Genomic DNA, 24,284 nt, shown 5'->3' on the forward strand with positions numbered 1-24,284 from the left:
TCCTGTGATCCCGTTAGTGCTGCTCTGGGCTCCAGTCTGGGGAGCTCAGCGCCAGGAGGAGGAGGAGGTCAGGAGAGGAAGAGGGGGGCTTTCGTGCAGAGGGGCTAAGTTGAGACTGGCTTGCTGCTGGAAGCTTCTGCAGGAGGCAGCCCCACCCAGTCTGCGTTAGCACGGGGTACTCAGTGGGTGCGTCTCTCACCAGGGGCACCCCCGGGGGCTGGCTGGGGGGACCCAGGACTAAAGCACAGTGCAACTCCCTCTCCTCTTCAGGTTGTTAAGGGACTGGAGCTCTGAGGACAAGGACAGGCGGACCCAGGAGTCAACCAGCCTCAGCATCAGTGTGGTTGAGGCAAGAGATCCAAGGAGGCCAGTGAAGGCTTTAGGATCCTGCAGCCAGCCTTGTGGACCTCGTGCACACTGGCCTCTAGCGACCTCTAACACACTGGCTCCTGCAGATGGAGAGGAAGAAAATGAAAACAAAAGGGGCTGCTGTAGGAAGAGGTTCGGGAAGCTGGGAGATTAGATATGCAAATGGACCGTGGCCAGACTGCCCCAGCAGCTGCGGCCGCCTGACCCAGACACCAGCCTCCCATCCACAATAACCAGCCCAGGAAGCCAGCCCGTGGTAAGGCAGGCTATTTCCAGTGACACCCAAGCTGCCACACAATAACTTCTGTAACCCTGTCACCTTGTGCCCCAAATGGCCATGACTTGATTAAGAACTACCAGCTTCCCCAATTTTTGATCCACTTCCAACTCGGGACCAAGGAGAGAAAGCCAAACACGCACCCCTTAATCAAGGAGAGAAAATACCTCGGTTCCAGAAGCTGGCCGCCTCCAGCTCCCCCCCTCCCCCCCCTGGCCACAGCCCCCATCAGGACACACCTGAAGGCTCCCCCTTTCCCACTAGAAAGCTCTCCGGGGCCTCCGCCTGTTGTGGGGCTTCCCCACCTGCCTGCTTTGCCAGAGCCAGCCCCGAACGAACAGTTTCTGTTCCTCCTTGTCTTCGTCCCCTTCCCCAGAGCCCAAGAGCACAGCCAGGAGAAAGCAGATTCGGGGTAAGTGAGGACACAGGAGGAACGGGAAGTTGGTTGTGAAGGGAGAAGGGGGGTTCACACACTCTGGAAGGGACGGGGAGCGGGTCTGTCATGACCCATCGCTTGTTATGAGTTTCCTGCCGCATTCTTATGGAGTGTGCAACTTACCAATAAAGCCCCATGAGACACATTTCTTTCCATCTACCACTTTCAAGAGAAACAAAACTAAAACAGCCTTTATGACCCACTGTGGGGAGTGGAGGCCAAGGCCAACCAAGGTCCCTCTTTTTCCCATGCCAGACAACGCCCCCAAGAGTTCTCTGCCACTGCCCTTGTGCGCCGTTGCCTCAACTGTCTCCTCACGGACCGTCCTGTGGCTTGTCCTTGTGTGCCGCCCTGCTCTGCAGACAGGCACGGAATGAAATAATGACATGAATACCTTGTCCCTATTTACAGAGTCAGTAAGCGGTATCGTGCAGATCTGAATCCCGATCTTTCCACATCCGGGTTACTTGGAAACACGATAGTGAAATGGACATTAAATGACTGACTTGAGGCAGTCGGAACAGTCGGGCCGGCACTGGGAAGTACCCGTGTAGCAGGAGGGCAAGGATGGTACTGACAGTCCGGGGCTGTCAGCCAGGGACAAGACAAGGTGGGAAAGAGTCCTGGAATTAGCAGGTGATGTCACCTAAAATATGGTGTGAGTGGACAACGGAGGAAAGTTCCATCAAATTAAAATAGGAACTACTGTGAGCAGAGGGTGGGGCAGTGGCTACCAGACTGGAGACTTGGGCTGGACGGGGCGGAAGGCATGGCCATCACCCACCACCGTCCTGTGCACTGAAAAGAAGAGACAAAGCAAAAGCTCTTCGCGATGGAGTCAGGAGTGGTAGACCAACGGACAGTTCCTATGGCGTGGCTGACAACGCAAGAGGACACACACAGGGCAGAGGAGGAGGGGCCGCGGGAGAGTGAAAGACTGGAGGGGCTGCAGGTTCTAGAAAACATGGCTGCATGGAGCGGTAACCAGTAACCAGATACCAGTAACCAGTAACCGGTAACCAGACACCAGTAACCAGTAACCAGTAACCGGTAACCAGACAGTGACTCCCAACGCTACAGGGGAAAGGCAGCCGGGGAATGGTGGGTAATGGGAAGAACCTGTTCCGGATCAAGGGAGAAGCCCTGTTGAGTCACTGGGATTCAATGACTGATCAAGAAGGAGAAAGGAGACGCAGATTCCAGCTGTATGAGCTGAAAGTAAACATTGGATTAAATTATAGCTTCTCGCAAGCGAAAAGAGGAATAGTTAGTTCTAAGTTTCCCTCTTTGTTGTTGTTGAAACCTTCGGATACCTGCTAATGTGAGCTAAAAGGTCCTGTGGATTTCGTCTTACAGAAGTTGTTACAGTTTGACTTTGCAAAGTTGCTTTCTAGGGGCTGGGATTTTCACATCAAGTACTCAGCAGACCTCGTCACGGATGAGGTGAGAAGGGGCCGAGCCAATCCACGGAAGAAGGTGAGTCACCGGTGCCCTGTCCACAGATGTTTCCATCTGTCGTGTCTAGGGTTCTCAGAAAGTACTGACGCAGGGGTGTCCAGGACGAAGCCGGTGGCAATCTGTCATTGTTCTATCGCCTTCCTGATTATCCCAACACAGTAATTCGGTCTGGGAAGTAAATATACATAGGGACCCCTTTCAAACCTGTTAGAAGAAATCTAAGACGTGCTAATTTCTCTCTCGTATCCTTCGTTCTGTGTCTAACACTGTTGTCCGGCGAGTAGCCTATACGTCCATGGCCTTTTCCAGACCTTTTCTGGTGCCCCACACTCAGCCCTCACAGCAAAAAGTCTCCAAGATAAAAACCTGCATACACATTACCACGTTACTGTTGATCTGAAGCTGGAAAAGAGGGGCACTTAGGCTAAACCTTGCCACAGGGAAAAACTACAAGAAAATGCATTGTAAGCTCTAACTCGTAAGAACTCTGGTGGTTGTGTGTCCTGACTTCAGCTCTGCAGGAACATCTATTAAAAACAGACTTCTTATCTATCTGCCCCCTGCCCTGGTGCTTGCCTACCCTTCCCATGACCTGAAAAAATGAAAAATTTTTTTAAAACTGTAGTTCATGGAAGAGATAAGGAGATTTATGGGGATAAAACCATGTCGCAGTGACCTAGCCAGTTAGGAATATCCCCAAGGAAACGTTATTTAAGGTAAAGGAAGAGACATAATACGTAAATACAATGTAATCCATTTCTAGATTGATAAACCTATGTGCAACATTGAGACAGAGGATGTGCGTGGCTTCTCATATATTTAAGGTAAAGGAAGAGACATAATACGTAAATACAATGTAATCCATTTCTAGATTAATAAACCTATGTGCAACATTGAGACAGAGGATGTGCGTGGCTTCTCATAGACATCCTGACTTATTTCATCACGAGTCTGGAGTTGGAATTTTTCATGAGATGTGTGCCTTCCTAACATCCACTTGATGTGACAACTAGCGCTGTGTCCTCTGTCCGTCTGGGGCACTCGTTTTTGCCAGGCTCATCATGGAACGAACCAAAACCTCCTCCACAGAGAGGGGTCTCCAGAAATGTCAACTGTACAAAATTTCACCCTGTCCACCAGCCCTCTGTACAGGATATGCCCAAGTTGCAAAGAACTCACTGAATGAAACTGTTACTCGTGTTTAGTCCCCTGGTCTAAAAAGCAAGAGGCACACCCGTGTACTTAGGATACGTTTCTCTCTGCTGTCCAGCGCTCTCTTTGCTTTTCTGCCCGCCCCCTAAAAGAGAAGTTTTGTTTGTTACCTCTTACCGACATTTATTTTGACAATTTTTTTCTGAGAGCCCATCCTCGTCCTCTCCCATGATGTCCACGGCAGAAAATATCAACGCCACGAGAATGGCAAAGCAGCACACCAGGGCGAAGATCACGATACACTTCTGCTGGGACTGTCAAGAAAAAGAAGGAAAAGAGAAGTGAGAAGCAGCTTTCATTCTGGAAACTCGGGATTGGATAGATTTTCAAAACCTCTGGGAAAGGGTCACTTGCATTGCTGCCAGCGAAGGCTGCCCGCGGAGGGAAATCTTGATGCTCCTTCCTCAACACAGCCTTCAACCCCCCACTCGGTAGGTCAGAACCTGCCAAATAATCCAAGTGCTGTGTCAAGACTTCTGAACTAGTTCGCTTTCCCTCTTTCTCATCAAAAGCAGTCCGGGAGATCTGGAGATCTTCTACAAGATCTTCTACCAAGTGCAGTCTGAGGTCCATGAGTGCAAATTGAAAATGAAAAGTGGCGCAATAATGATTCTCTGTCCCCTGTTATTGTCACCACCTTTCATACCCTATGCAAAGTCTGTGCCCTTAAACTCTGCAGCCTCTGGCTTCTCCCACCTTGTCTCGCTCTACGGTCTTTTGTATGATGGCTTCAGGAGAGAGGATCCTGGCAGGTGAGGATGTGTTCCCAACTTGGATCAGAAATTAGATCCATCAGATGCCGGCATCTTGGGTCATGGAACTGACATGGCTCATTTTGAAACACTGAACACAGTCATAACCAACATTCACACTTTTGATACGATTTTCACTTAGAAACAGAAGCTGAGGGCACTTGGGTGGCTCAGTGCGTTAAGCTTCTGCCTTTAAGCTCAGGTCATGATCCCAGGTCCTGGGATCGAGCCCCACATCAGGCTCTCTGCTCAGTGGGGAGCCTGCCCCCCCATCCTGACTCTCTGCCTACTTGTGATCTCTCTCTCTGTGTCCAATAAATAAATAAAATCTTTTTTAAAAAATCTAGATGGCTCAAAGAAGAGAAAGAACAAACTTCAATTTTACTTTTAATTTTTCAAAGTGTTGCCGAAGCTTTTGGGGATTAGTTGCAGGAGGCGAAAGGGTGACCATTGGTCAGACAGCCAGGAGAAATTCCCTAAGTGATGAGACACACACGTGTGTACACACGTATGCCCATGCGCACGCACACACACGCACCCATACACTAGCTTTGTTGAAACCAGCTGGCTTTGCTTCTCCCGCCACCCCCCTGCCCTTTATCCCTGCATCTCCAAAGAATGGAGGAACCTCCCCAAGCTCAGGGTCCAGTTTGTCCAGGGACAGGCTCGGATGACAGATTCTAGAGAAAGAATGAAGACGCCCCGTGACCAGACGCTGTCTGCTCAGATGCGTGGCTCCTTCTGAAGGCTTTGTCTTCTGACTTCCCTCCACGGTCCCCTCCCAAGAGAAGCTTGCTCTGAGTCCCTTCCTGACCTCACTGCCTGCTTCGATTACTTCACACCTGGGGAGGAAGTGGGGGGGAGCCCAAGCGAGACACAACTGCTGTTCGTTGCCCCGAGGCCCCCGGGATCTTTAAGACATGCACACGTTTTACTCTTCTCATCCCGAGCAACCAGCACAGGCCCAACAGAGAGAAGGTACCCAAGAAATAATGACCGTGTAAACAAAGCGAATGAATGAAAGGAACATCCCGAGGGCACACTTCTGAGCAGGCAGGGTGACAGGAAAGTTCTTGGAGAATCAGATGCGGCCTTCCAGAGCATTCGCTTGCCTCCGCCATTTCCGTGACTGTGAATCCTGCGGCCTCTCCTTGTTCCTGCTCTACCTGAGCCCCAGGAGAACCCAGAGCTGCGTTTACCGACTCCACCCAACTCCACAGAATAGTCTGTGCATTCTTCCTGCCCCTTTATTTTCCATCATCCTCATTAATTTTATTTTTCAGAAGCAGCATAGCGAACTGGTTGAGGGCACAGACTTTGGGGGCCAGACCGCTTGGATTCCTCCCCTAACTATGCCCTCGGGCAAATTATTTAGTTTGTGCTTCAGATCCCTTGTCTGTCAGATGGAGAGGACAATCATCAAATAATAATACTGACAGCCTCAGAGGGTAATGGCTGATGATTAAGTTACATGAGATACTCTATGTGAAGTTCTTAGAACAGTATCTGAACAGACAGTACGGGATGGGTGTTTGCTGTTGTAGTATATGTGCCCTCTGGAAGCTGTCTCAAATATTCGGGAGAAACAAAGTAAAGATATGAAAAAATAAAAAACATACAGGGACATCAGGGTGGCTCAGTGGGTTAAGCATCTGACTCCTGATTTGGGCTCAGGTCCTGATCTCAGTGTTGTGAGATGGAGACACAAGTCGGGCTCTGAGTCGGGCTCTGCGCTGGGCGTAGGGTCTGCTTGAGAGTCTCCCTGCTTCTCTCCCAATCTCTCTCTGCCCCTCCCCCACCTCTCTTTCTCCTGCTCTTAAAAAAAAAAAGAATAAAAGAAAAACAGACAACAAAAACTATACATGTAAGAGAGAAACAGAGTGATAGAGAGACATAGGCAGAGAAGGAGAGGGAGAAATAAGAAAGAGAGAAGGGAAATGTGAGACCAACATTGTCTAGCATAAAAGTTTTTTAAGATTTTATTTATTTAGAGAGAGAGAGTTGGGGGAGGGGCGGAGGGACAGAGAACATCCCAAGCAGACTCAGCACTGAGCGTGGAGCCCAGCTCAGGGCTCAGGGCTCGATCACAGGACCCTGAGACCATGACCCAAGCAGAAATCAAGAATCAGATGCTCGACCACCTGAGCCATCCAGGTGCCCCTGAAATCCTGCTTAATACATGTTGATCTTCAAGCGTACCTCTTTTAGTTCATTTTTTAAAAAAAGGTTTGTTTATTTATTTATTTGAGAGAGAGAGAGAGAGGACACAAGCAGGGGTGGGGGGGGTGAAGCAGGAGAGGGAGAGAGAATCTGCAGCAGACTCCCCCCTGAGCACAGAGCCCAACAAGGGGCTCCATTCCAGGACCCTGAGATCATGACCTGAGCTGAAATCAAGATGAGATGCTCAACTGACCAAACTACCCAGGCGCCCTTCCCTTAGTTCCAATAAAGGGAGCGTGATAAATACATCCAGTGTGGGGGCTCAGAAGGAAATTATTTTAAATATTTTTAAAATTTTGAATGGGTTTCCTTTTGCCCTTTACTTTTTATTTATTTTACTAATATTCATTGCTTGTATAATCAGAAACTGTTTGCTATTAACTATTTAAAAAAAAAAAACTACATAATACAAAAAAAGGAAATAAATCACTCCCAGTCCCACGCAGACCAAACCGCCATTAGTATTTTGTTCTTGTTCTTTCCCATGTACTGTGTCTACAGATCTAACAATCTAAAGATGTTGGTGTCATGCTATATATAATTTAGCATTCCGCTTTTTGCACTTGATGATGCTTTAAGGTCATTAAATATTCTTCTAAAGCAGAGTTTCACATTGTTGCATCACATTCCATTGTGTGGCTATGTCGCCGTCTCCTTTAGTCCAAGAACTTTTTTTAAAAAGCCACTAGTTTAACAACACCAAAAATAATTAAACATTTTTATCATTTTACCTTATGTCCCTATATGTTATAAACAGAAATGAACAAAAAGCTTTTAGAGAGGTTTAAAACAATGCAATCGTAACACATTAATCTAGTCCAGAAGAGACTTTAACCTAGGATGATATAATTAAACATTATCTCAGAAAGAATCCTGAAGAGAGCAGCATAAAGATATCGTGTCAGGTACATTAGTGGGTACTTAATGAATAAATCCTAATGAATACTAAATACTTCATCCACAACAATATTGATCTGTTTCCCTTTATTCTGAATTTTACAATGAAACAGTCAGTAAGAGCTCTAGTTAATTTGTGTGCTACTGGAAGTACTTTGATGTAGTAACCCTCACAAATTTCTATTAACATCTATTCATTTAATTCTATATTATCTTATTCTATTAATATGAACTGACCTAGTTATTTTCATTTTAATTCATCAAAGAAGAGAAATGCAGACTCTGATATTCATTTTTAAATGTCTCCTTGAAAGACTGTACTAGAAAATTACAAGGTCAGACCACTACTTTCCTTTCTTTTCCACCTCATCAAAAATGAACGATTCTGTGCAAAGGACAGTCTAAGAGCCTCACAAATGAGACCAGATTCCAGGCTACCAAGACACTTATTCATTTTCAAATCCTTAACAGATCATTTCAGATCATTCAGGAATCAATTTGAAACATACTCTTCTGTTTTTATTGAATAGAATCAAACTATGGAAAGTTTTAAGGAGAACCCATTAACATGATTACAACCTCAATTCCACTAATGAGCTCAACCAGTTAAAAGAAAACAAAACTTGGAATGCTATTATCCAGGATTAGTCTGTACTTTTCTTTTCTTTTCTTTTCTTTTTTTAAAGATTTTATTTATTTATTTGTCAGAGAGAAAGGAGCAAGAGTCAGCACAGGCAGACAGAGTGGCAGGCAGAGGCAGAAGGAGAAGCAGGCTCCCTGCCAAGCAAGGAGCCTGATGTGAGACCCAATCCCAGGACGCTGGGATCATGACCTGAGCTGAAGGCAGCTACTTAACCAACTGAGCCACCCAGGTGTCCCCAGTCTGTACTTTTCATAGGAGTGTGTACTGAAAGAGTTTTAAAAAGAATTGCTTGCTTGGTCAAGAAATAAATCCCATTATGCTAATGCTAAAAATAGTTAAATAACATATCCTTATCAAATAAATTTCACCAACGAGGTACATGACCTCTAAATGGTAAAGAGTATTAAATTTGAAACTTGGACGTACTATCTATTCCAACCTGAGCTTTTATACCATTTGATATACTCTTAAAAGGAATTTACACCTATGTGCCTAGGGGTAAAATATACATTTGCAAAGATTAACCATAAATTAAAATTATTCATATTATTTTTCATTTATTTACCATGACAATATTTTTTAACAAAATCAAGGCAAAGTCTTAAAAATAACCATTTTTATGTGTGCAGCTTTTTTTAAAGATTTATTTATTTGACAAAGAGAGATCACAAATAGGCAGAGAGGCAGGCAGAGAGGGGGAAGTAGGCTCCCCGCTGAGCAGAGAGCCTGATGCGGGGCTCCATCCCAGGACCCTGAGATCATGACCCGAGATGAAGGCAGAGGCTTAACCCACTGAGCCACCCAGGCGCCCCTGTGTGCGGCTTTTAATACCTACAGAGCTGGAAGTTCTAGTATGGTTATTCTCCATGTGAAAGACATCAAAATTAGGACTCAAAGACATTGGGTTACTGTCCAACGTGACCCAAACAGTTGGAGACAGCCCAGGGATTTAACTTAGGTCTCTGAAACTGAAATCTCTAGACCTAGTCTATAGATCCAAACTTTTTCCTTTTCTGGTTTTCTTTTCTTGACTTCATTTTCTACTTAATTTTTGCTATGATTATTTTATTAGTTTTATTTTTAGTTTTTAGTTAACCAATACCCACATGGCCCATTAATGAGAAAATGAATGTTGAACATTTGGCTCTAACCTGTGGAGACAGGGCATTCTTGGGCCTTTAGAACTTTCTTATGATTCTAAATGCGTTCCTAGCTTGAATTCCTAGATATGTTCCCAGAAAAAAAGTAGGTGACCCAGAAGATTCATAGGACTCTTAGCTGATAGTTCATCAATCTCCTGAATAATGACCACATTCTGGATCCACGTAGAAAATCTAGACTATAAATAACTTAAGAGTTTTGCTTAGAAAATCCTTTTACAAGAATTATTACTTCACTTTCCACATTTATTTTGATGTTCTATTTTCAAAATTATTCTTATATTTTGAATTCTATTTTAGAATTTTTCTCTTCTTGTTCTGTACCCTCTCCCTGAAAGATGCTAATTTATTCCCAAATCTTCACCGGCTCTATATACTGATAACTCCCAAGAGTATATCACCAGCTTAGAGGACTTGCTGAGTACCAGATCCATACTGAATGAGTTTCTCTGGAAGAGTTTACCAATCTAAGTCTACCAGTCTATGTTGAGAAGACAAAGTGGGGATTTTAGAAAGGCCAGGTCAGTTATAGTTGACAGGACAGAGTAGTAGAGAGAGGAGACCTCTATAGGGAAAGAGCTGGGGAAATCTTCAGAGTCTCCTGAATCCTCAGTGAAGTACTGATAAGTAGGTGCATATAAGAAAATTGTCTGAAGTCAGGAAAAAGAACCACTTGAAAGGAGAAGATGAAGCAATCCCCACCCGAATACACGGGACCAGGAAAAGTTGGTGTTCCCGCTATCTGGAGTGCTAAAATCTCAATACATGGGGCATCAAGTAATCAGAAGGATACTCTATCTAAAATATGGAAATCACAAAAATTAGCCCTAGACTCAAGGCTGCTCTCCTACCTAAAAAAGCATAAAAGCAAACCTTAAAAAACTTTAAGAATATTTTTTAAATATACGGTCATATTCACCACACAGCAAAATCAAAAATCACCATGTCCAGCATCCAGTAAAAAATTTCCAGACATACAAGGAAACAAAAACCACAATCCCAAGTGAGGCAAAAACTCAGTCAACTGAAATCAACTCAGAAAGGAGTTGAGCGGTGATTAAATTAGTAGATGCAGGTATTAAAACAAATACTACTATATTTCAAATGTTCGAGAAAATAAGTATGTTAAAGAGACATAAAGAAGACATAAGTAAAGGTGCACTTCAAAATTCTGGGGATGGGAAATATACTGGATAGGATTAAGAGCATATTAAACACAACATAAAAACAGTTTAGTGAACTCTATGAAAACAGAAAAAAATGTAGAAAAACTTGAACAGTAGATCAGTGAGCTATGAGGCAACTCAAGCAGCCTAATATACATGTTCTTGGAGTCTCCAAAGGAGAGGAAGGTACGAAAAAATTTTTTGAAAAATATAAAGGCCAAAAATTATTCAAATTTGTTGAAGATAAAATAGAGTTGCTTCTGAATGATAAAAGGATAAATTCATCAAAAAGACATAATAATAATAAACTTCTATGCACCTAATAAAAGGCCCTCAAAATGCATAAAACAAAGATTAACAGAAATATAGAGAGAAATGAACAAATCTTCAACTACTCCATGATGTCAAAATGCTTCCCTCATTAACTGATAGAATAAACATTCAGGGAGGAATTTTAAATAGAATGAAAATAAAAATAGAATATATGAAAATACAGGAGATGCAGCAAAATAAATGCTTTAGGGAAATATATACCATTTAATGTATATTTAAAAATAAATAAGGCCTTAAATGATCTAAACTTCTACCTTAAAAATGTAGAAAGAGAAAAGGGCAAGCTAAACTCAAAATAGGCAGAGGAATGATAAAGAGCAGAACTCAATAAAAGAGAAAACAGAAAACAATACAAAAAATTTCAATGAAATCAAAGTCTGGTTCTTTGAAAAGATCAATAAATTGATAAACTTTCAGCCATACATATACGAATGGTTAAGGAGGATGTGGTCCATATACACTATGGAGTATTATGCCTCCATCAGAAAGGATGAATCCCCAACTTTTGTAGCAACACACAGGACTGGAGGAGATTATGCTGAGTGAAATAAGTCAAGCAGAGAGAGTCAATTATCATATGGTTTCACTTATTTGTGGAGCATAAGGAACAACACAGAGGACATGGGGAGATGGAGAGAAGAAGGGAATTGAGGGAAATTGGAGGGGGAGATGAACCATGAGAGACTATGGATTCTGAAAAACAATCTGAGGGTTTTGAAGGGGCGGGGGGTGGGAGGTTGGGGAGCCTGGTGGTGGGTATTATGGAGGGTACGGATTGCATGGAACATTGGGTGTGGTGCATAAACAATGAATTCTGGTACACTGAAAAGTAATTAAATTTAAAAAATGAATTAAAAAAAAGGAAAGACACAAATTATAAATATCTGTGAAACACAGGACATCACCATGGATGACACAAAAAATAAAAGGATAAGGGAATAATATGAGTAAATTCATGCCAAGAAATTCAGTGTAAATAAAATGAACACATTTTTATCGGATAAAAATTACTAAAGTTCACTCAAAAAGAAATAGATAAGCTTAATGTGTTAAATTAATGTGTTAATGTGTGTTAACCTTAATGTGTGTTAACCTTAATGTGTTAATTAAAGAAAATAAATTTTTAGTTAAAAACCTTCCCATGGAGAAAACTCAAGGCTTCAATGGCATCATTGATAAATTATGCCAAACATCTGAGAAATAGTAATAACAATAACACAAAATACCAAAGAGAGGGAAAAACCTCCCAACTCACTCTATGAGGGCAACATTACCCTGACACAAATACCTGATAGAGACTTTAAAAATATGTTTTGTCCTGCTGTTTAACAAGGCACTACCTAGAAATCAAGACACTACATCCATTTTGCAGGTAATTAATACCTACTCTGTGCAAAATAAAAAAAAAAAAAAAGTGCAGGGGACTTCAGATCTCTATTATTTCAACTTGCCTTTAACTGAAAGATGAATCATCAGCTCCACAGTCTGCTTATTGGTTTTTTCATGCCTGCTAGAGTTCTCCCAATGGCACTTAACCACATTCCTCTTTGAGGAAATCCTCGCTATTTTTACCAGACCAATAAGGGTAAATTATTTCTTTAGCAGTCCAGGTTGTCCTTTCCCTTTTAAAGACATGCAAATTCATTGTTGGACCATGCATTTGTTAGTTTTCTACCTTTCGGTCTCTCTCACTAAATTGAGCTCCTTGAATTCTAGGATCTTGTCTGGATCCATAATGCTTGGCATCTTAAAAAAAAAAAAAAAAAAAAAGAGAGAGAGGTGTGGGGGTGGCTCAGTGAGTGGACTCATTGAGCATCTGACTCTTGGTTTCAGCTCACATTATAAACCCAGGGTCTTGGGATTTAGCCCTGCAGTGGGTTCTGAGCTCAACAGGGAGACTGCTTGAGGATTCTCTCTCTCCCTCTCTCTCTGCTTGTGTGGGCACAAGCGCGCGCTCTCTCTTTCTCTTAAATAAATAAATAAATCCTTAAAATAAACAAATAAACAAAAAAATAAATCTTAAAAAAAAAATCATGCCTGGCAAACATGTTCAATAAATACGTGTTGAATGAGTGATGAATAAGTGAATAAAGGTAAAACATGGCAAGAGTTATACAATGAAAATGACAATTTTTGTGTTTTACAGCCTTTGTTATTTATTTCCTCCCTAGAAGTGTTTCCATTGATTCCTACCACAGAAGCACATTTATTTGTAAATTAAAAACATGCAAAAAATTAAGTACTATATTAAGTACTATAAGCTCAAAATTAGCCTAACAAAGAGGGTAACTTGCAGAATAGAGAGCACCTTATCCAGAACAGCAAGACACAGAATAAAAATTCAAGTCTGAATCAACTGAACACAGGAAACGGCTCCCAATCTCACATAAATTCTTACAGGTGATAAACAGATATCTAATAATAATAATTCTCTAATAGTGCTTGACAAACAAACGGGATCACCGATGGACAAGAAATTGTAAAGATTTACTCTAAATTAGATAAACCAAGGAGATCAAAACCCAAGACACATAGACGAAAACACAAACTGTTATAACAGAGAGCTCCAAGTATAGAGGTAACACAGAAAGATCTGGAAGAAACTGGAATGGCTGACAGTGATTAGTTGGGGTATGTTTCAGAGCAGGCTTGCCAGTCAGTCCTTCCCACTACTGCTTTCTTCTTCGGAAGTGTCATACGCAAGATAAGCCAGGAACAGGGCGATTTTCTCAGAGAGCTAAGATTCTCAGGAGGAAACTGCAAGGCAAGCTCCGTAGCTGGGCAGCATCTGCAGCCCATCCTGTAAGACCTGGGGACAAACCACTGTGCTCAGCCACCACCCACAGACATGCAAACAGGAAGTGCCAAGTACAGAAGTGGACAGACAATTAAATGTCTTCAAGAGTTTGAAGGAAAACAAAACTATGAGAGAGATACTTAACTCAACCCAGGCAACAAATTCTGGAGAAAAACAAATGACACATCTGAGCCTTTAAAAGCAGGATAACCCAAGTTTTCAGGCAGATGTGGGGATCAATTGCACCTGTGAAACATCAGGAGAGATTATTAAGAAAGATGAGCCAAAAGAGATCTTGAAAATGACAGATCTCGATACATGGGCTGAATATCAAAACAGATACAGGTGAAGAGCAAATTCACACACTTAGTTAAGTCAAGGGATTCTCCCACAATGCAACACAAAAGAACAGAATCCTAACACCTGTGGGAGAAAACTCAATAGAAACAGAGAACCAACCTAGAAAACCAGGATCTATCAGATCTCTGTTCCTAAGCAAGAGAAGAGTGAGAACACAGGACTCTAAATAATCAAAGAAACAGAGAAAGAAGAAACTTTAATAGCTAAAAACGCATGTCTTCCAAGTAAGTACATTTGTTTTGTACCTGCGTTTGGCAACCGTTCAAAAGATTGACAACTCCACTTGGCAAGGACTGGGGAAAATGAGTGTTTGTCTGAGAAAATTCTGGCAGAGCTTGTCTGGATGGCAATTTGGCAGTTTTTATCATGATCTTATCAGAATTTTAAATGTGCATATCCTTCAGCTCCTCAATTTTACTTCCAACACTCAATTTTATGGAAATGTTTACTCAAGTACACGAAGATACAAGACTGCGATGCCATTGTGGGGGCGGGGATCTAGGAAAAATTATCTCACTATCCACAAACAGAAGAATTGAGAGAGTCAAAAAGAGTCCTTCTGCAGAATACTGTACCCACTATATGTTTGGAAATGAGGGAAAAGTCTCAAGGGACTCACCCCAAAACTCTTGGAAGTCATGTTCTGTTGGGAAGGGAGAGGTTTTATGAGGTTGGGGGCACTGCAGTGTTTGGGATGTTCATGGTTTATTCTATATTTTTCTGTATTATTTATAAAATTTCGTATGAGCTCTCATCCAAATCATCTCTCACAGCAATGAGGAAGAAAGCTGTCCATTCTTGGACTATGTCCACCCCAAGGCAAGTTATTTATCCTCAGCTTCGCTTTCCTAAGACACAAGTGAGCAACACCAGCCACTGTCCATGGGTAGTCTATATTTACTCGAAGTCCTCCATATTATTAAGCAGAGAATAGGTATAATCCCAAGTTTCACAAATTGCAGAGGATAACAGGACAATTCTGGAGAATATTTGAACATAGAGAATACATGGAGACCCTCTAGTTCAACCCTTCATTGTATCATTTTCCAGGTAAGAAAATGCTGGGGGTAAGAGGTGATGAGCCAATGTGCCCTCCTCTCTCTACCAGCATTTGGCCAATTGAATGACAGATCAGCAAATGCAAAGAACAAAAGAGTTTGCAAAAATGACAAAAAGAAGGCACTGGAAGGCTGTGATTTGAGGGTAGGCATGTCTGGCACACCTGACGGGGGTTGTGGGGGGTTGAGGGAAAGGAGGTCCTTGAGAAGTCAGTGAACCTCTTCTGTCCCTTTCCTCCTGCTTGCAGTTGCTGGTGGCATTAGATAAGAGGAGCAAAATGTGTTTACTTCGGTTTAAAAATAGGTAGGGAACATCTAACATGTGTTATATGCTATCCAAACACTGGCGATGCAGAAAGTAGGCTCTTAAGGAGGTCTGTGCCCTTCAGGAACTCACATTTGAGGGCTGTGGGTGTGTGTTGCAGAGGACGGACGGTGGAGGACAACACAGTGTGAAGCACGGTGTCCCGATGGTACAGAGAGCGAGGAGGGGCTGGGATGGTGACCACCCCATTGGAGAAGACTGATCCTGGTGTCACCGTGTCCCCTGCCATGCATGCTTAATTCCTTAGAACAGGGAAGCAGGGATTTCCTCTGTACTCACCATAAAGCAAAATGAGTTGTTCTGGAAAGCAGTGAGCGAACAAGAACACGCTGTCAGAGTCAACATGGAGCAGCCAACATGTCCCAGCGGAAATGTTGTGTTTTCCCCTCCCTCTGTTTGCCTCCGGTACAGATAACGGTGAATGAAAAATGACAACCAATTATCAGCTGGTCTTTGATAAGCCGAAGGCTATTTTGGTGACTTGTATCCTACACTCTGCTTCAATGAGCTGAAAAAAATTTGCATCTTTTAATCTATCAAAATAAATCCAAGCCCTTCCAATGTACTGTGACCTGAAGTGGTCTGAAGACCACTGGTTAAGACTTTTGTTTCTTGGGGTACCTGGGTGGCTCAGTCGTTAAGCAGCTGCCTTCAGCTCAGGTCATGATCCTGGGGTCCTGGGATCGAGCCCCGTGTCGGGCTCCCTGCTCGCTGGGAAGCCTGCTTCTCCTCTCACACTCCCCCTACTTCTGTTCCCTCTCTAGCTGTGTCTCTCTGTGTCAAATAAATAAATAAAATCTTAAAAAAAAAAAAAAGACTTTTGTTTCTTGTCTACATTATTTGATCCTGACTGCTGTAAAGGACGATACTTTATTTAGATAGATGAAAAAAACATGGTGGACAAAACTCAAACATCTATGCTTTTTTTTTAAACTTTTTTTTTTAAGATTTTATTTATTTATTTATTTGACACAGAGAGAGAGAGAGAGAGATCACAAGTAGGCTGAGAGGCAGACAGAGAGTTGGGGGAAGCAGGCTCCCCGCTGAACAAAGAGTCCTATGTAGGACTCAATCCCAGGACCCTGAGATGATGACCTGAGCCGAAGGCAGAGGCTTAACACACTGAGCCACCCTGGCGCCCCTATACTTAATTTTTTTTTAAAGATTTTATTTATTTATTTGAGAGGGAGAGCAAGTGAGAGCCCAAGAGCACGGGGTAGGAGAAGCAGACTTCCTACTGAGCAGGGAGCCCAATGTGGGGCTTGATCCCAAGATGCAGGGATCATGACCTGAGCCAAAGGCAGATACTTAACCAACTGAGCCATTCAGGTACCACAATAATCTATATTTTAAGCTAATTCAAAGTCAGAAAAAAGTCAGGTTTGACTTTGGGTATAAGAGTGACAAGATTTATCTTTGGTCCTGCCAATGTTTAGTTTCCCTCTTATTTGAAAAAGGAACACACACACACACACACACACACACACACACACAGAGTGCATTCACACAAACACCCTTGTACACACATTCGTACACATGCATGTACACACACACACACATCTATAAAAGGTGTGGTTAGGGAATCTTACAGTGGGAGTGGGAAGGAACTTAAAGGCATTCAACCCAACCAGCCACTCAGTGCAAGGATTTCACCTCAGCACCAAATGACCCACCACAATATCCTCTTCTGCTTGGTCACTTTGAGCTAGCAAAAGCTCACTGCTTAATGAGTCAGCACTAATTAGTTCAAAGTCCTTATTTATATGGTAAGACATATGAAGAACAGAAACCCATCTTAAACCACCATGACTGAACACCCACCCAGACCCCTTTCCTTCTGTCCTGGTTCCTAATTCCCTTATGGCTCTTCTTCCTGCTCTTCCTTCGAATCCCTCATCTCTATTCTTCTTTTTCTCTCTCTTTTTGGAGCTCCTTTGGTCCCTTATCCCTCCACTGCCTTCCAACCCTGTCACCATTCCTGCTCTGCTGCAAATCTGCCAATACTCCCCGAGTCCCGATGTCTGCCTGGTCTTCTGCTCCCGCTCCCAACCACTTCCAAGCTGATGTGGTCTCTTCCCACAGAAAATCCATCTGTCCTGACTGCAAAGGGTCCACAAAAATGATAATGTCCCAAGGCAATGGATAAGAAAATACAGTTTTCTAATAGAGACAACTGAGGTCACTAGTAGTAGAAGGGGGAGGGGTGGGAGTTCAACATTTTAATTGACATTTTTAAAATACACTTTTTAAAGATTTTATTTATGTATTTGACACAGAGGGAGATCACAAGTAGGCAGAGAGAGAGGGGGAAGCAAGCTCCCCGCTGAGCAAAGAGCCCAATGCTGGGCTTGATCCCAAGACCCTGAGATCATGACCTGAGCCGAAGGCAGAGGCTTAACCCACTGAGCCACCCAGGCGCCCCTTTAGTTGACATTTTAACAGAATTCAAATCTTAGCTCATTAACAGCATTTAAGAAGAATGCCACCTACTGCTTTTAAACATTCCTCTTCTCCTCACCATTAATCTATCAACCCCCCTTCTTCAAAGATTCAAGTAGAAGCTCATCCCAAGTCATGTACACGGCACACTATATCCACACAGGACAGGGCGCTGTAAGAACACTGCTTTGTGAGTGGGCAGACTACAAGACCATCTGCACAATGCCCCGTGCCGAGCCACAGGACAGTCACCCCCATCAAGGACAGTACTGCTGACTGTGCTCTCAGGCTGAGAGGGAGCTGAGGGATCTTCGCTCGGTTCATTGATAGGAACTGCTCTTTTTCAGTCCTTCGTGCTCCCCACCACAACCTAGTTATTATCCCTCAAAAGCAAGACAAACCATCTTCCAGATGCCTAAGCCACAAGATAAATTATCAAAAGATCGTGGAACAGGGAAGAGAAGAGTAAGCATACTTTTCATGTTTCTTCTTTCTTTCCTTAACGCAACACACCTTCAATTTCTCCATTCATCAGAGCCTGGCCTGGGTTCTACTTCCTTTCGAAGGTTCCATGAACCGAACAGCAATAACTAGCACCTGTTTGCATACGCATCCGTCATTCTGTTCTCTCTCCCTCCCTCTCTCTCTTTTTCACTGATGCCCTCTCTTAAAGGCAATGTTCAGAGCTGCCTAACCATCCAGTCTCCCCTCCCAAGCACATCCAGGCCCTTCCCTGAGTCTGCAGGCAGTGGAATCAGGCCAGAGGTCTGTCTTGGGCTGTTTCTGAGCAGAGGGAATGGAATCACTTTGGCACATGTATGTCAAGGTGCCTCTGTGAGGTCAACTGTGTTGTTCGCCTAAGTGTAAAGGATCTGCAATCTTCTGTGATGTGGGTCCTAGGTTGAGAAGCTGCATTATAATCTTCCACGTGGTCTAAGTAGCCTACCTTGTACAGCAAGACATCAATCAGGGATTTCATCAGTGCTTGCCTCACAGAGGAGAGTCTAATTCTTTATTTAATAGTAAACACAACTTCTTCCCACAAAAGCATCTGAGAAGGGCTGCCTTTTCTTTCAGGCTGAGCAATAGAATCTCATAATCTAGATTAGGGACATGATCCCAGTCGCAGGACACCTCACATAGGGGGCTTGATATCTTGAAATACAAACAATTATTCGAGAATATTATGAAAAATTATATGCCAATGAGCTGGACAGCCTGAAACAGATAAATTCCTAGAAATATACAAACTACCAAAACTGAAGCAGGAAGAAATAGAAAATTTGAACAGACCCATATTCAGCGAAGAAACGGAATCAGTAATCAAATATCTCTCAACAAACTAAAGTCCAGGGACAGATGGTCTCCCAGAATTCTAACAAACATTTAAAGAAGAGTTAATGTCTATTCTTCTCAAACTGTTCCAAAAAGTAGAAATGGAAGGAACACTTCCAAACTCATTCTATGAAGCCAGCTTTACCTTGATTCTAAAATCAAAGACCACTAAAAAGATTTATAGACCAATCAATATCCCTCATGAACATGAATGCAAAAATTCTCAATAAGACACTAGCAGATAGAATCCAACAGTACACTAAAAGAATTATTCACCACAATCAAGTGGCATTTATTCCTGGGCTGCAGGGGTGGTTCAATATTTGCAAATCAGTCAACATGAAACACCACATTAATAAAAGAAAGGACAAGAACCATATGATCCTCTCAATGGATGCAAAGAAATCTTTTGACAGAGTACAACATCCATTCTAGATAAAAACCATCCAAAAAGAGGTATAGATGGAACATATTTCAACCTCGTAAAGGCCATACATGAAAGAGCCACAGCTAATATCATCCCCAACAGGGAAAAACTGAGAGCTTTTCCTCTACAGTCAGGAACAAGACAGCGATGTCCACTCTCCCCATTACTATGCATGCAGGGTAATTCTTAGCCTCAGCAATAACACAACAAAAGGAAACAAAAGGCATCCAACTCAGGAAGGAAGAAGTCAAATTTTCACTATTTGAAGATGACTTGTTACTCTGTGTAGAAAACCTGAAAGCCAAAATACTGTTATTACTGATACATGAACTCAACAAGTTGCAAGACACAAAATCAATGTACATAAATCTTTTGCACTTGAAGCAGCAGAAAAAGAAATCAAGGAATCAATTCCATTTATGATTTACAATGACCAAAACCATTTAAGATACCTAGGAATAAGCCTAGCCAGAGCACAGAAAGATCTGTATTCTGAAAAGTATACAACACTTATGAAAGAAATTCAACAGGGCACAGAGATAAGGGAAAACATTCCATGTTCATGGATTGGAAGAACCAATATTGTGAAAATGTCTATCATACCCAAAGTATTTTGTAATGTAAGTATACATTAAATGTATACCCATCTATACATTTAATGCAATCCTTTCAAAATACCAATAGCATTTTTCACAGACCTAGAACAAACAATCTCAAAATTTGTATGGAACCACAAAAGACCCCAAACAGCCAAAACAATCCTGAAAATGAAAAGAAAAGCTGGAGACACCATGATTCCAGTCTTCAAGTTATTTTTCAAAGCTGTAGTCATCAAGATAGTGTAGTACTGGAACAAAAACAAATAGATCAATGGAACAGAATAGAGAACTCAGAAATGAACCCACAAATATATGAAAACTGATCTTCAACAAAGCAGAAAATATCTAATGGAAAAAAGAGTCTCTTCAACAAATGGTGTTGGGAAAACCGAAAAGCAACATGCAGAAGAATGAAATTGGATCACTTACACCATACACAAAAATACAGTCACAATGGATGAAAGACCTAAATGTGAGATAAGAAACCAACAAAATTCTAGAGGAGAACACAGGCAGCAACCTCTTTGACCTCGGCCCCAGCAACTTCTTACTAGACACATTGCTGGAAGCAAGGGAAACAAAATAAAAAATGAACTATCGGGACTTCATTAACATAAAAAGCTTCTGCACAGCAAAGGAAACAATCGACAAGACTAACAGGCAGCCCTAAGAATGGGAAAAGAAATCTGCAAATGCCATATCCAATAAAGGATTCGTATGCAAAAATCTATAAAGAATTTACCAAACTCAACACCCCAAAAAACAAATAATCCAGTTAAGAAATGGGCAGAAGACATGAATAGACATTTTTCCAAAGAAGACATCCAGATGGCCAAGAGATATATGAAAAGATGTCTAACATTACTCATCCTCAAGGAAATACAAATCAAAACCACAATGAGATGCCACTTCACAGCAGTCAGAATGGCTACGAATAACAAGACAGGAGAGATGTTGGTGAGGATGTGGAGAAACGGGAACCCTTCTGCATGGTTGGTGGGAATAAAAACTGGTGCAGCCACTCTAGAGAACAGTATGGAGGTTCCTCAAAAAGTTAAAAAAAAAAAAAAAGTACTCTATGACCCAGCAATTGCATTACTTAGGTATTCACCCAAAGGATACAAAATATGGATTTGAAGGGATATGTGCACCCTGATGTTACAGCAGAATTCACAACAGCCAAATTGTGGAAAGAGCCCAAACGTTCATCGGCAGACTAATGCATAAAGAAGATGTGGTTTGTATATATAGCTGAATATTACTGAGCCATCAAAACGAATGAAACCTTGCCCTTTGCAATGATGTAAATGGAGCCACAGTGTACTATGCTCAGGGAAATAAGTCAGAGAAAGACAAATACCATATGATTTCCCTTACATGTGGAATCTAAGAAACAAAACAGATGAACATAGGGAAGGGGGGAAAAGGGACTAAACCAAACCATAAGAGACTCTTAACTATAGAAAAGAAACTGGATTGCTGGAGAGGATATGGGCAGGGGACGGGTATATGTGTGATGGGCATGAGGAGGGCAGGTGTGAAGAATACTGGGTGGTACATGTAAGTGATGGGTCACTAACGTCTACTCCTGAAACCAATATTACAGTATATGTTAACTAACTAGAATTTAAATAAAAATTTGAAAAGAAAAAAAAATTAACTAGGGGCGCCTGGGTGGCTCAGTGGTTTAAAGCCTCTGCCTTCAGCTCAGGTCATGATCCCAGGGTCCTGGGATCGAGCCCTGCATCGGGCTGTCTGCTCAACGGAGAGCCTGCTTCCTCCTGTCTCTCTGCCTACTTGTGATCTCTGTCTGTCAAATAAATAAATAAAAAATAAATAAATTTTTTAAAAATTAACTAAAGAAGAAAAGACTCTTGCCTCTACAAAAAAAAAAAAATCTTGAGAGAGGGGGAGAGACGTGGCAAAAAAAAACAACTAGATGAATAACTCAATAACAAACAAAAGTAACAATCAAAAGATGACTTGAATAGACATTTCTCCAAAGATGGCATAAAAATGGTACCCAACATCACTGGGGAAATGCAAGTCAAAACCACAATGAGATACGAACTCACACTCATTAGGATGAAAAAAATAAAAAACAACAACAACAACAAAAAAAAACCCAAGTTGTTGGCGAAGATGTGGAGAAACTGTAACCCTTGTACTTTACTGGTGGTGATGTAAAATGGTGCAACCACTCTGGAAAATGGTATGGCAGTGAGTGCCTCAAAAAATTAAAAGTAGGATCACCATATGGTCCAGCATTTCTCCTTCTAGCCATCTACCTAAAAGAATGGAAAGCTGGGATTCCAGCGGAGATGTACATACCCACCTTCTTCACGGCATCATTCACTAGAGCCAAGAGGTGGAAATAATCCAAATCGATGGATGAATGGATTAAAAAAAAAAATGTTTCTTTGGGTACATCCAAGTCATTGGATATATCCCTTCAATGGAATATTGTTCAGTCTGAAAAAGCCAGGAATTCTGACTTCAGCTATAACACGAATGACCCCTAAAGGCATTATTATGCTGAGTGAAATAAGCAGTCACAGAAGACAGATGCGGTAGAATTCCACTAACACAAGGTGCCTTAGGGTAGCCAGATTCACAGGCAGAAAGTAGAAGCAAGTTGCCAGGCCAGCAGGAGGGAAATGGGGAGCTACTGTGCACTGGGTACAGAGTCCCAGTCTTGCAAGATGGAAAGGATCCTACGGGTGGACAGTGGTCATAGTTGCACACAATGTGAGTGCACTTAACACCACTGAACTGCACACTTAAAAATGGTGAAATGGCAAACGTGATGTCCATTTTACCAGAGTAAAAATTTTTTTAAAAGACAACCCCAACAGCTCACAACCACCGCTGAGTTGGGGCTTTATCAGGTTTTCCTCCCCACTAGGTCTCTCCTAAATGGTTCAAAGCCCTTGCCTTGACCCCTGGCTTCCTCTGGTCTCACTCATGGGTCTTCCACACCTCAGACACTTTCTTCTACACTCCGAGAAGTCCATGCTGGCTGATTTAGACGCGTTCCCTGCTTCCCCACCCGGGACGTAACTAGCTACATGACTCACTGATCCAGGAGAGGGAGAGCCAAGTCTCCCACCCCAGCTAAGAGACCAAGCACTTCCGTTCTGCCACCACATACACAGTTGACTGAGGTCACCCATCTGCACGGGGTCCAGCCCCCAGATGAAATCTGTGTTCTTGCCCATTACTTGCCCCCCCCCCGCAACACCCCCATTCCAGAAGAGACTGAGCACACCCTTCCTTCCTTCTCAGCCTATGCCCCTCTGCGTGTACCTGGCCTCGGCCCCCTCTCCAATCAGTCTCAGCCCATTCCCCTCACGTCGAGGGATTGTGCAAACAAAGCCGGTGTGTGGGCTCGCGCAGGGAAGGAGATGGGGGGCCGGGCGGCCATTGCTAAGGTATCAGGCGCTGATGAAGGGGGAGGGGTTATTCCAAACTGACAAACCCTCGACAGCTGACTTACAGCAAAGCTCTCTTCATTGCTTCTTTTTGTTTCCTACCTTTATAAAAGCAACTTTTTCCCAGTTTAATAATGTCTTTGATCAAACAGAAGCACATTTTACGTTCCACATGTTTTGTAGCTGCTATTTCTTTTCTGTCTGCTTTGGACAGTTACACTATTTCTACGGCAAGTTCACGGGTGTGTGTCCCCATCGCTTCCTGCTGCCCTTCCCGTCCACGTATTTATGCAGAAGGCCAAGCTCGAAGTCCGAGACCCCTTAACTCTGCACCGTTCGTTGCCCCAAACACCTGCTTTCATTCTCTCAACCCCCTCGACCTTGCAGCAGATCCATCTTTTCATCAATTCTCAACAAAACGCGCAAATGCAGCCGCACTGGTACTTGAGTGGGAGTTACGACGTCTCCCCGCCGCACTTCATTTGCTGGCGGTGGCTTTCCGGGACCCTCCCGAACACTGGGGCTTGTTGGAATCTATTGCAAACCAACAGGATGACATTTCTATGCAAAAAAAAAAAAAAAAAAAAAAG

General features: G+C 42.6%; 1 protein-coding gene across 3 annotated transcripts in view; it reads right to left on the minus strand.

Annotated features, from left to right (window-relative positions):
- The window catches only part of PLD5 (phospholipase D family member 5), a 394,554-nt gene that overhangs the window by 241,938 nt on the left and 128,332 nt on the right, over positions 1–24,284 (minus strand). For 2 of the 3 annotated variants that reach the window (XM_032317256.1, XM_032317255.1), the window contains exon 2: positions 3,870–4,006. In XM_032317256.1, the coding sequence (XP_032173147.1) occupies positions 3,870–4,006 (137 nt within the window). Of the gene's footprint in view, positions 1–3,862; positions 4,007–24,284 lie in introns of those variants that run through there. The other variant, XM_032317257.1, reaches the window with a different exon arrangement.

The sequence above is a fragment of the Mustela erminea genome, chromosome 17 (assembly GCF_009829155.1).
Source record: "Mustela erminea isolate mMusErm1 chromosome 17, mMusErm1.Pri, whole genome shotgun sequence".
NCBI classification, from domain to species: Eukaryota; Metazoa; Chordata; class Mammalia; order Carnivora; family Mustelidae; genus Mustela; species Mustela erminea.